At 42.9% G+C, this 12672-nt stretch overlaps 1 protein-coding gene across 1 annotated transcript; it reads left to right on the top strand.

Moving 5' to 3' along the window:
- The first annotated feature begins 232 nt into the window (after positions 1 to 232).
- PTGR1 (prostaglandin reductase 1) lies at positions 233 to 12251 on the top strand. Its single transcript, XM_049795111.1, has 10 exons — positions 233 to 316; positions 985 to 1091; positions 3070 to 3115; positions 4424 to 4483; positions 5722 to 5889; positions 7248 to 7365; positions 7663 to 7818; positions 9380 to 9485; positions 10509 to 10627; positions 11588 to 12251. Exons 2-10 carry the CDS (start codon positions 986 to 988, stop codon positions 11696 to 11698), a joined length of 990 nt encoding a protein of 329 aa, XP_049651068.1. The 5' UTR covers positions 233 to 316; position 985; the 3' UTR covers positions 11699 to 12251.
- The last annotated feature ends 421 nt before the right edge of the window (positions 12252 to 12672 follow it).

Consider the following 12672-nt stretch of genomic DNA (forward strand, 5'->3'; position numbering starts at 1 on the left):
GGTTTGTATATTTAGCCTGGCATATTGCAGAACATTCCTGCGTGCTGAATTGGAGCGGTCTTTAAGGATAATCTCAAATCTTAATAGGAGAAAGGTAAATCATACTGGGTGTGCCCTGTACCAGGTTTACTGAGGACTTAGACTTGCTCCTGGGAGAGCGGACTGAGGGTGGTACCTGCTCTGTTGACGAAAGCAGATGTCTTTGCCTTTCAGGAGGTGTGTGTGACTGAAGGAATCCAGCCACCGAGCCGGGTGCAAAGCGAGTATTGACTCGCCTTGTCAGCAGAAGACACAGTTTTCCACCTGCGTGCTCTAAGTATAAACTTCTTTCTTTGCCCTTGTTGATGTGCTTGCTTATAGGAAGGAAAAAGGGGCTGTGAAGGTAAAACAAATGCAAGTCATTTGTTTATTTCCGTCTTGTATGGAAAATGCTGGTGACAATGTGCTCCCAGTTCCAAGCCCTGAGCTTGGCAGCTGGAGAAGTGTTAGGGTGTCACAGAAAGAGGTCTTTCTTACCTTTGTATTTCTCACTTGCACTTTGATTCAAGCTTGTAAAAGTTTAGGTTCAGTACTCGCCCCATGTAATCGGGGCAAAAGAGTGAGTTTAAATGTTTTCGGTTCTTTTCCTTCCATGATTTTTTTTTTTCTGCTTAAACTAGTAGATTTTTCCCTCTTAAGTTTTTTTAGAGCGGGAGCCGTACATCTTGCTGGGGCTGACTTCCCACACCAGGTCTTGCTGCCAGCAGGCAGGCAAGTCTGGCAGGTCACAGGAAGTTCTGGGTTGCTTGGGCAGTGAGGGGGCTCTTCAGATATTTTCTTGACACAGCGATAATGCCTCAGGATGCAAGCAGAGGCTGTCTTGTGTAATGGCATGTTATGAAAATACTGTTCTGCTTCATGAAGTCTAAACCAGCCCCCATGAGAAGCCCAGCAATGTTGGACATCTCTGACGGGCACTCTTTCACCCTGCTGTTTGTTGCACAGGATGGTGACTGCCAAGGTGTGGGTTCTGAAGAAGCATTTTGAGGGTTTCCCCAAAACCAGTGACTTCGACCTGAAAAAGATAGAGCTGCCAAACCTAAAGGATGGAGGTGAGTGGAGTGCCACCTGTTCTTATTTTTTGTCCGATTGCTGATGAATGGCTGTGCATCTGTAGTACTGTTTGTACGTTTCTCTGGCTTGGATTTTCAAAAATGGGTTGGCACGGCTTGTGGCAAGCTGTGCACCTTAACAGAGAAGGGCAATTGCTCAAGAACATGTATGCTGATGAGTTTGGTGGGTTTTAAGACACGCTGCCTTCTGACAATACCCATAGAAGCCGTGGCTGAGCTCTTCTAACTCCAGTATGCAGCAGCAGCAGCAGCAGCATGCCTTTCACAGTCTCACGCTGCCTAATCACACGTAATACTTGATGGCAAAGGCATTCAAATGTGTTTGCAAATAAAGCTTACTGGAGAATATTGCTGAAGTGATACACCCTCAAAACCGACAGCCACAAGGCAACAGAATTCGATTAATTTAGAAAGAGAGGAGTGAACCATGACAGAGCAAATGAGGTAACTAGTAAAACGCAAACATGCTTTACTGGTGAAAGGTTTTCACCTACTTTATTTTGCAAAATCCTTTAGAGAAACCTGGAGAAGATGGTAGGTTCCGGGAGGAGGTTTTCATTGGAGTTTTTCATGCTGATAGAGAAGGTATTGATATGCTGTGGGACAGCAGAGTGACTGGAGTGGGAGGGAACCTACAGGTGGGAGGCTTTGGGGCTGGAGTCAGTGTGGGCTGGTCTTTCATTTTAAGCAACAAGGCAAGACTTATGTCTGCATTCAATATCTATTTTTTTGCTAGTGCTTATCTGTTATATTTGACCTGTTGTGACAGCAAGAGAGAGTGAATAAAAAGAGTAAAAAATGCACAGGCTTTGTTTATTCCCATGTTTCTCTGTTTTGAAAAGGGTAGGGAATATGATAACTTAAAATATGCAAGAGCTGTTGATAAAATAATGAACCTTGATTTTTGGCTTCACATGGACATTTGTACCATGCTGTCTTCAGCCTCGCACCAATGCTTGTCCTTCGCAAAATTTACTTGAGTTTAGAAGGTGTGCCAAAGAAATTGCATTAAAGTACTAGTTATGTTTACAACTTAAAGGTTTGAAAGGTAATTCCTTCTTACATATACTTTCAAGTGTTTTCATAGCATGTGTACTTCTGTAGCATTCAGACACACTTAAAAATTTCATGACTGTGAGTATTTAAGAACATGGAGTAATTTCTTCTTTTCCACTGTAGTCTGTACAGCAAGAAGAGGCATAGCTTCATACTAGAGTAACACTTTTAAAAGAGATGGCCTTTCTTGTTACGTTACATGGCCTTGACTTTTTTTCCTGCTTGCTCTGAGTAATGGGAAAATATTTATATCTGAATATATTTCTAGCTGGTACTAGCAAGACCACTGCAGCATAGGCAATGAAAAGTATTATTAGGTGTAGATGAACAGCTAAAACTGCTTGTGTGAATGAAAACATAAATTAAAATTTGTTTAACAATCTATTTCACTGTGAACTAGTGAAGAACTAGTGGCGTTAGAAACAGTAAGATGGATTAGGCTACCTGGAAAGATAGCCTAATGCGTTCTGTTTAAGGCACCAAAGTGTGTTTGTTTGACCTGTGCCATGTGCCAAGGTTTCTTACTACCCTCTGCTGGTTGAATGATGGGAAGGCATTTTGTATAGGAGTAGAAAGTAAGTTAGTATTTTGTTTAGGGGGTCTGGCCTCTTGGACCCTTCTATAGAGAGAGGAGGCAGATTTAAAAAAAAAAAGGAGTTGAAGAGAAGCTAGCCTCCTAAAGATACACTACAGAAAGTGTCTTTTTTAACAGCACAGCGATAATCCAGACAAAGCTAATGAATGTAATAGTTGCTTCTGGTAGTTTTTCCCTAAGGATGATGGGATATGGGGGTTTTGAGCTGTCAGGAATTGATATCACTTTTGTTGAAAGACTGACTTGTAGAAACTATGCTTTACTGCACTGCTAATGCCCAGGAATTTGCTTTATCTTTTGTTGCAGAGTTGCTGCTTGAATCAGTGTTTCTCAGTGTTGATCCTTACATGAGGTATATCTTTTTCTTCTTTTTAAATTGCTGGCTGAGATATCTCATTTGATCTCCCGCTTAAACCTCAGAAGCAATGTACTGGGAGCACTCTTTTGTTGCCAGAGTCTGAGATGCCTTTGTCTGCTTTTTATAAAATGTGGGTAAATTACAAGACTCCCAATATAGAGCTGTGCCAGATTTAGCCAGACATTAGGATAATGATGCTGCAGCACTAGACTTTTCTTGGACTCTTCTGTTTCTTGTCATGTCTCTTCCACTGGAATGCAATGGGCTTAAAGGAGACTGCAGTCCTGTTGCAGTAGCTGCTTCATTTATCTTAGCAACCTTGTACTTAAGGATTGTTGTGGTTTAACCCCAGCCAGCAACTAAGCACCATGCAGCTGCTCACTCACTTCCCCTGCCACCCAGTGGGATGGGGGAGAGAATAGGGAAAAAAAAAAGTAAAACTCATGGGTTGAGATAAGAGCAGTTTAATAGAACAGCAAAGAAGAAACTAAGAATGATAACACTAATAAAATGACAATAGTAGTAAAAAAAGGATTGGAACATACAAGTGATGCACAATGCAATTGCTCACCACCCACTGACTGATGCTCAGTTAGTCCATGAGCGGCGATGCCCCTACCCCCACTCCCCCCAGTTTATATACTAGACATGATGTCACACGGTATGGAATACCCCTTTGGCCAGTTTGGGTCAGGTGCCCTGGCTGTGTCCCCTCCCAACTTCCTGTGTCCCTCCAGCCTTCTTGCTGGCTGGGTATGAGGAGCTGAAAAATCCTTGACTTTAGACTAAGCATTACTGAGCAACAACTGAAAACATCAGTGTTATCAACATTCTTATACCAAACTGAAAAAGATAGCACTATACCAGCTACTAGGAAGACAATTAACTCTATCCCAGCTGAAACCAGGATAGGATACATATTCTAAGTAGGAAATTGCTGATATGCCCATGGTAATATGTGGTGGTTCAAGCACAGGGAGACTGGGTGATTTGAAGAAGCCTGGTGGACCATAGCATCATAGTTCTTTGGAGTCTCAGGCTTCTTATAGTGGTGGACCATGCTGGGAAGATTAATGCTATTGTGTCCCCAATGCTCTAGCCCAGTATTCATTCGGGATGGGGTGCTCAAGTAGCTGGCTATGGAAGACATCCAGATTTGTCATTACAATGACAAGCTCTTTACAATCTGTTCAACATCACTCTTATGCTCTCTTTCTGGATCAGACAGTAGCTACCACTTCACAGTGTATCTGGAACATCATTAAAGTTGCTTACAGTAAGCCATCTCTGCCTGTGTTACAGACCTTACAGTCAAAGGGACATGAAGGAAGGAGACATAATGATAGGGACACAGGTTGCCAGGTAAGATCTTCAGTTCTTGTTATCCGTACGCATTGCAGATCTCGAAGGAATGTACTGATATTCAAGACATCTGCAGCCTGTATTACCTATTCTTGACTTGAGTTTACATACTTCTGCAACTGTATTCCTATCTGTAATTGGTTGGAATGTATTTTTCCTCCAAGAACCTCTTTTGCCTTCTTGGAGACCATTTAGGCCTCTGATACAAGCTATATGTATATGTTATTTCTGGCAATAATGTTTTCAGCAGAAATTTCTATAAGCAGAGGTGTGAAGGACCGACCATTGCACTTGCCATAAGTGTCAGCTTCACATTTTAAACTCTGATGTGCTAGTAATTGCATGCCCGAAATCATGCATGTTATCTACTCCAACTGAGAATACCTCAGCGTCACTTAAGATACAGCTCTAGCCAAAGGGTTATCTAACCTTAAATCCATCCTTTCCCAAGCTTGTGGTAGTTTAGCTACATATATGTTTTCCTTTGTCAGCTTGTGCCTGCTGTGCTGCTTCTTAAGTTGCTGCACAGGAACACTTGTGGCCTTTGACTCTCATGTTTCTCTGCAGGAACACTGAGGGCTGGGATAAATTAACAACCAAGTCTGCTGAACAGAAGGCCAGCTGTTTTCAATATTCCAAGAGCTGCTTACCTACCCCTTCCCAATGTAATTTTCCCATTGGGCTAAAAAAGTTGAATTTTCATTTGGCATAGAGACACCACAAGTATGAACTTCTCCCTGTTATTAGATACTGCTTTCTATCTGGTTTTGTTACCCCAAGAGGTTCCATCTTCAGGATCTTCAACCTTTAAATGAGGTGCAGGTTGTCTGAGAACAGAACTGCTTGTTACAGCCTATCTGTGACTTCTTGCTTTTCCACCCTATAATCCCAGCATCCTCTTTCTGCCTTCTAAGTCAAAGAAGCCTAGTCTGAATTAATACCAGACTGGTGCTAGTCAAAAAAAAGTCGGCACCCATGTGGGAACATTGGAGTTGTTGTGGGCAGGGCTGAGCCTAGAATCATCTTGCCCAGTATCCCCCTGGTGAGAAGAGATTATAGACATTTCAGGAAAGGCATCGGAACCCTACAGCATCAGCAGGTGTGGGCTAAATGTTCTGACGTGAAATGTTTCCTTTCTCCTGCGTCACACAGCAACAGGAATAAAGGAGGGAAGAGCCAGTAATTATTTGTCTGTGACAGGGTATTATTTTAATTTTTTTTTATCTTCTTCTAAACAGGATTGTAGAAAGCAATAATCCTGCTTTCACAGTGGGGGCCTTTGTTGTGGCTAGAAGTGGCTGGAGAACTCATTTCATCTCTGATGGGAAAGACCTACAACTCCTTCCTTCCAGTTGGCCAGAATCGCTTCCCAAATCTCTGGCTTTAGGGACGGTTGGCATGCCAGGGTGAGTTTCGAGATGCAAAGGCAACTATGCCCTGGATTTTGCTGTGCAGGATGTTTCTGCCTATCTGTATGACCTTCTTCCCTCATCTTGTTCTACGAGCATGTTGTCTGCTCACTGTGGTAAAAACGTGTGCTTCTGGATGCCCTTACCCTGTAGAAGGCCTGAAGTTTGGCTCGTCCTTTGGATCAGAGGATATTTACCTTGGAGTTTATGGTGCCACTCCTTGAGGAGTTGTAATAAGGTAGAAAGAGGATCCAGGAGGGGCTGGAAAGAATCAAGTTCAATCTGAACTAACCTCAGTGGAAAGACTCAAAAGTGACTGGCATCTGGACTAGTCTGCTTCTGCTGACTAGGCTCTTCTGCTATCACCGTATGTCCAGAATTGCCCCCGAAATGGCAAAAGGCAGCTGTTGTCATGTGCAGCAAAACAGAGGTCCTTTAAATTGCACTGCAGCAGACAGAGCTGCTGTGCTTCAGAATTCATATTCATTACTGCAGTCTCTCACATTATCGGTAGTTTGTATGGGACACCAAGACTTGGTCGGTTCAGTTGATGCTGAAGGCTTTAAAATGATTGTAATGTGATGTAGAACTCCTCAGATTTCATTTTGACATCAGGCAAGATGCATGATTTTCCAGGCAGCTGCTAGATGGATTCGGTTCATCCTTTCAGTGTGGACGAAGTGGGAAGCTCCAAGCTTGAATTTAGAAGTTAGAAGAAAAGTTTGTTGGGATTCTTGGCCAGTTGATCACATTGCTTCAGGAAGTTTGCAGAGCCTGATATCATTCAGTATTTATATGATCAGTAGAACATGCTTAAGCTAAACTTTAGTGGTTCCTACAGATTACTATTCACCTAGCAGCCATAGCTGTGCACAGTAGTCCTCAGGAGCAGTGTGCCTGTCAGTTCAGCAAGGTTTTGCCACCATTTTTTCTTTTTCTGCCAGCTTTGATTTGTGATGAGTATCATTTAATCTTTGCCTCAATCTGGTAGATACCAGCTGGCTACTCACCTCTGTCTAGCTTGGATTTACTCTCTCTTCCAGTGTGTAACTGAGTTGTCACCTTACCGTTATCTCTGTTTCTCCTTTCAGTTAGTGAGCACAAGGAAAGGTGTTTTCACCTAAGATAGACTTATGCCACGGCATCCTGTTTCCCAGTAGCGTCTTTTTTTTTTTCTGGGATGGCTGTAAAAAGCCAGATTAAGAAGTTTGGATTAATTTTTGTATTTCGTAAAGAATGAGGAAAACTGAACCTTGTTCTGGTTGTGACAATATTTTGGTTCAATGTGGTCAAATCACATCTCTCTGTCTGGTGTCTTTTATTCCTGACTGAGCATTCTTTCTTTTTCTTCACAGTCTCACTGCATATTTTGGTCTGCTGGAGGTCTGCAAGATGAAGTTAGGAGACACAGTGCTGGTTAATGCTGCAGCTGGTGCTGTGGGCTCTGTGGTGGGGCAGCTCGCTAAAATTGGGGTGAGTGACTTGAACTGCTCATACTTGCTCCTCAGGAGACTCACCTGGGAGATAGGGCAACAAGGCCATGAATGATCAGGAGGGCAAGCATCCCTGAAGAAATGCCTACAGTAAGGTCTTAAGATGGGGCAAGCTCCTGAAGATGTAGCAAAGCTGGCTGAATGTTTCTTAGAGCTCAGGAACTCATATGGTGACAACAGCCTGACTTTAAGGGTGAGCCCTCCACCCAGCACTCTTTTGAGTGTTAGCCTGTGTTGTAAGGGGATGTTTAGACATGTTTTTCTCCTTTCCTTGCAGGGTTGCAAGGTGGTTGGCTGTGCTGGCTCAGATTACAAGGTTGCCTATCTGAAAAAAATAGGCTTTGATGAAGCCTTTAATTACAAGACTGTTGTATCTCTGGATGAAGCACTGCGGAAAGCCTCTCCTGATGGCTATGACTGTTTCTTTGACAACGTGAGTTCTGAGAGAGAGGACCTTGCCTTGAGCAGACTGTCATTTTCCTTAAACTCTAGCAGGAACTCAATATTGTATACATCTAATTGAAGACTACACCAGGAACTTGATACTGATTTCCCTTGAGAAATGGTGTCCGTAAGAGCTTACTGCTTTCCTTTTCCTTTCCCACATTTATTTCTGCAGTTGACTTGGGTAGTAACAGAAAGAACAAAGACCAGAAGGCAAAGCTGGATTGTTGGTGATGTTTGTGAATGGACAGAGAGAAGCTTATCTTCACTCTCTGGAAAGTATGGTACATTTTGGGGAGGTGAGGGTCATGGTGAACATTTAACTGATGCTGAACAGACAGCTCTAGACCATTTCTGGCCCCACCTTGGACCACAGGCAGTTCTCTGCTGTTGCTGGAAGGGGAACGAACATGGATGGCCCTATGTTACATGGTCCAGGTGGCTACACCAGTACCTGTAAACAAAACAGTTGCAAGACCCACTTGTAAAATTGCTGGAGTGGCCTGTAGAGTGTTTCTGACCTCTCGCAAATGCAGCTGGACTGTTCTTCATAGGCTGTTTGAACATGATTGTCTTGTTTTGGAAGCTAAGAGTTCAACAGGGTGGATGCAGTCAAATCCTGTCAGTTTGCCTTCAAGCCAGAGGACAAGCCCTGACTTTTTTCGTTTACTAGTGTAGCTAGCATATGCATTATACCTGGTAGTATAATACCTGGCACAGGGGTATTAGCTGAGATACTGGCTTAAAAGTGCCAGGCTACCTACCTGGTTTAAAGGGCAGCCATCATCACCATTTTAGCATGCTTTCTCGCAGCGGCCTGTCTGCTGATCCAGGGATGACGGCACCGTCGTTCTGTGTGGATTGCAATGCACTCGCCTTGCCCTGGCAATTGATGTGAATGCATGGTGCCAGGGCAAAGCACTTGCCCCTGTGGCAGGAGCTCCTGGTTGCTTTGCCTTACTCTTCCAAATTTTGTGTCCGGTGCTGCTAAGGTCTTAAATAGATTTCATGGTCACATCTGTTCCCTTCCCTGTCAATTCCAAGTTTTGTGCAGAGCTCTCCCCAGCAGTAAACTTTCTCACAGCTTTTCTCCATTAAAAGCTTCTGAGCACAGCACATCCCTATTTGGGGGAAGAGAATCATTAAGTAAAAACTTGACATCACCATGATGTGAAGAGGTAAAAGTGCAGATTGGTGTGGGGGAAATGCAGAGGTGGTGCTTCTTAGTGCCCCTAGACATGCTCCTTAGGAGGAGGGATCTAAGGGCAAGTCCTGCAAAACACTTCCAAACCAAGATCTGTGAAGCACTTTGGGAGTTAAAACTCATTCCCTGTGTTCATAACTACTTTTCAGAAGAGTGAGATCAAGTCCTCATAGATGTCAACTAAGTGTAAGGGTTTCTGCAGCCACCTAGTCTTTGGAGTAGTGGAACTCACCTCTCTGCACCTTGATTGAACCTGTTGGTGCAACAATGCAAGGCTGGCAGGTTTTGGCAGTCAGTGCCAGACACTGGATTCTCTGTAATGCTGCACATGTTCTCGTTCATGTAGGTGGGTGGAGAATTCACCAGTATTGCTATCAACCACATGAAGAAATATGGAAGGGTTGCAGTCTGTGGAGCCATCTCTCAGTACAATGACTCTGTGCCTCAGAAAGGTGTGGGCCTGCTTTCTTGTGTCTAAATTTATTTTTTATTAGTTTGGTGATGGCAGGGAGAAAGATGTAATGGGAGTCTCTTGAGATTTTATTTGTTGTTTACGTATGCTATTTGAGTGTACGTATGTGCGTACATTTGGGTAACTAACCGGTACTTTGTGACAGCAGGAATGTGACAACACTCCTTGTGTGTACATGCACTCATCCTCCTTTGTGCACATTCCTATTGGATGGAGAACTTCAGCTGATTAGAAATGAAAGAGAGACTAAACTACTTAATACAGGATTCACCAGGGCTTTAAGCAGATACAGATCAGCAGAAGGCACGCATGGTGGCATGATGCCATTTACACAGTATGTACTTTCAACTGAGAGAATGGATTTCCCTTGGTTTTTAGATGAGGCAGCTTACAGTTTTGGGGTTTTTTTCCCCATAAAATTTCAGCTACTGGTGAAACTACTGGGAAATGTGGCTGAGATGAATATTCACTTTCAATGACATTAATTGTTCCAAATTTGCCTTCTAGAAGAAATGGGAGGTCTGAATTATCTTTGGCAACTGATTGGCTTTGGAGTCCCAGATCACTTTAAAAATGGGACAGACTTTTGAGAGTGGGGAGACTATCACATTTTTATGATTGAGGGAACTGGTTTTTAATGTAACTTTTGAGATTTAGAAAGAGCATGACAGCTTGGCAGGCTGTCAAAACAGTATTTCCAGGACTCAGCTGAAGCCCCTCAGGATAAGCTGAGGCCACTTTACTTCTGAATGAAACTATTTTCAGAAGTGGTGGTTGTTTAGCCCCACAGCTTTATGGATCAGGCCTTTGTTTCCCTGGGTGACTGTCCATGAATCCTTGGTCTTTTGTCCTGGAAATTCTGTTTGGAAAAAATAGCAGTTGCTTTTGGCTGGAACAAAGCGGTTCAGTGGTCTTTACTGGCTAAAAGCTCTCTTTATGCATTGGGTCTTACTTTAAATGAAACTGAGATTGCAGGTGGTTTGCTGGTTCCTTTCTCTTGCAGGGCCATATGTGCAGGTTCCAATGATCTTCAAAGAGCTTCGAATGGAAGGATTTATTGTGACCCGCTGGAATAACCGCTGGGAGGAAGGTCTGAAGGCCCTGCTAAAATGGGTCATGGAGGTAAGGAAGGAAGGAAGGGGTAGTTTTCTGTAAGGCATACTCACACCACAGCTTCCCTCTTTGCAAGGGGTCTCTTGTCATAGCTGTTGAGGTGAGGTCCCGTCATGATACTTTTCTTCCACCTGACTTGGTCTTTGAGCCTTTTGGGGACACTCAAACCATAGTGAACATGCCTGATCCCTTCTGCTTTGTTGAGACCTGTGATACTAGCTTGTGGACTTAGATATATTCCAGAATACATGTAGGCTTTGAAAGAGGATGCTTCCAGAGTAATTCAAAACACTTCTCTGGCAATGAAGAGTTTCATATTTGAGTAATTCCTCTATTTGCCATTCAGAAGTCTCCTTTCATTTGTAGTATGAGCAAGGATTTCCATTGTAGTGTCATGCTGAAGTTATTGGCAAGAATCAATATTTTTATGGAATTGGAAGCTGGGCCTTAAATGGACTTAATAGGGAATTTCTTAAATTTTATTTTTCTAAATGGAGGCTGAATTCAACACTTGGTTCATGGCTGTAAAAAGCTTGTGAGTGTGAACACTAAAGGTTAAGAAGCTCTAGCTTTTACAAACATGAGGATTTGGGGTGGCTCAACTTTTGATCATTTGGATTTGCAATTCCATACTTCCCTATGGGTAGAGACAGGCCTGACTATGGGGAAATAATCCCCTACCTGTCCATTGTTTGGGGACCAAGTAGCACTAAATCTGCCCTGGTGTGTTTTTGTAGCAGTGACTTTTGCTCCCTGTTAGGACTCCAGGTAGAAGGTCTTGCAAGAAAAGCAGATCCTTACAACAGCCTACCTAGTTTTGCAGTTACCCTGGTGTGTGCCAGCTTACATGTTTCAGGTGAAACATACAAGCTGGAGAAAATTTGGTTGCAGTTTAGTCTCCTGAAGATGGTAAAAACTAGGCAGCCTGATGAATGAAAACTCAGCAATTTTCTTTCTTACTTTCGATAGGGAAAAGTGAAATGCCATGAACAAGTCACTGAAGGATTTGAGAACATGCCAATGGCATTCATTGGAATGTTAAAGGGAGAAAATCTTGGAAAAGCCATTGTGAAAGTCTGAAGGTCACATATTCCTGGGGGACTGGCGCAGGAGAATGTGATTCTATTAAGTGCTTTTAACTCACTGATTGAAAGGTGTGCTTCAGTCATTTTGCTGGACATTTGGTGATGATACCTTCCTGTTAATAATTGGGCTAATAAATGTGAAAGTATATGCCAGTTGCCTTGCTCTTGAAGAACTTGAGAGTTGCTTCCCAAAGCTACACAAAAAAAGTGCCTTAAAACTGCTGAACTTCATTAGAACTCTAACAGATTTAATAGCAGCTCGAACCTTTCTACAACTCAACTTGTAGAAAGGAAAAGCAATTCCAAAAGCTTTGCCAGCTGATCACACATCTGATGACATATGTTTACCCATTGATTTGTCCCAGAACTTGGCAAGAGGGATCTTTTTAACCAATATCAAGGAGCAAAAAACAGGCTAACAACACCTGGGGGTTCCTAGCTTCCTCAATGGCTGGCTTTTGTGGTTTTTTTACTTTCATCAGGAAATGTAGATATCTCAGTTATTCTGAGATTATGGAAAGAAAAAATAAATGTTAATGGATACTTTGCTTGCCTTGTAAGTCTGTTTGTGGAATGCACTCCTCTTTACTTCCTTGCAGTTAACACAGAGTGGCTAAAATACTACAAGCACTTATTTATCCCAGCAGCTCTTACAGTACAGGTGATACAGATAAGTCAGTTATTTCCTTAAGTAATTAGGCCATTGGTGTCCAAGCTCAGAGTTGACCTTTCCATAGCGTTCACCCTGGCTCTCCTGGAAGATGAGGTCAATATGCTGGCCCTAGCTATGTTAAATTGGTGCTGAGTGAAGGAGACGCGCAGGTTAGCAACAATAAATGTATTGAAAAAGCCAGAACAAGAACCTGTTACTGTGGGATACAGACAGGTATTGAAGGTGATGGTGATCCATCTTCAACCACTGTGGAGGATGACTTGGTTAATTTTTATGTCTCATTGATCTGTGAAGAG

This window comes from Accipiter gentilis, chromosome Z, assembly GCF_929443795.1.
Source record: "Accipiter gentilis chromosome Z, bAccGen1.1, whole genome shotgun sequence".
Taxonomy (NCBI): Eukaryota; Metazoa; Chordata; class Aves; order Accipitriformes; family Accipitridae; genus Astur; species Astur gentilis.

Bases quoted from the DNA above. Each gene is read 5' to 3' on its own strand.
- PTGR1 (XM_049795111.1), top strand. From the start codon at position 986: ATGGTGACTGCCAAGGTGTGGGTTCTGAAGAAGCATTTTGAGGGTTTC. The intron at 5,890-7,247 runs GTGAGTTTCGAG...TTTTCTTCACAG, and splicing joins GGGACGGTTGGCATGCCAGG to TCTCACTGCATATTTTGGTC. The intron at 7,366-7,662 runs GTGAGTGACTTG...CTTTCCTTGCAG, and splicing joins GGCAGCTCGCTAAAATTGGG to GGTTGCAAGGTGGTTGGCTG.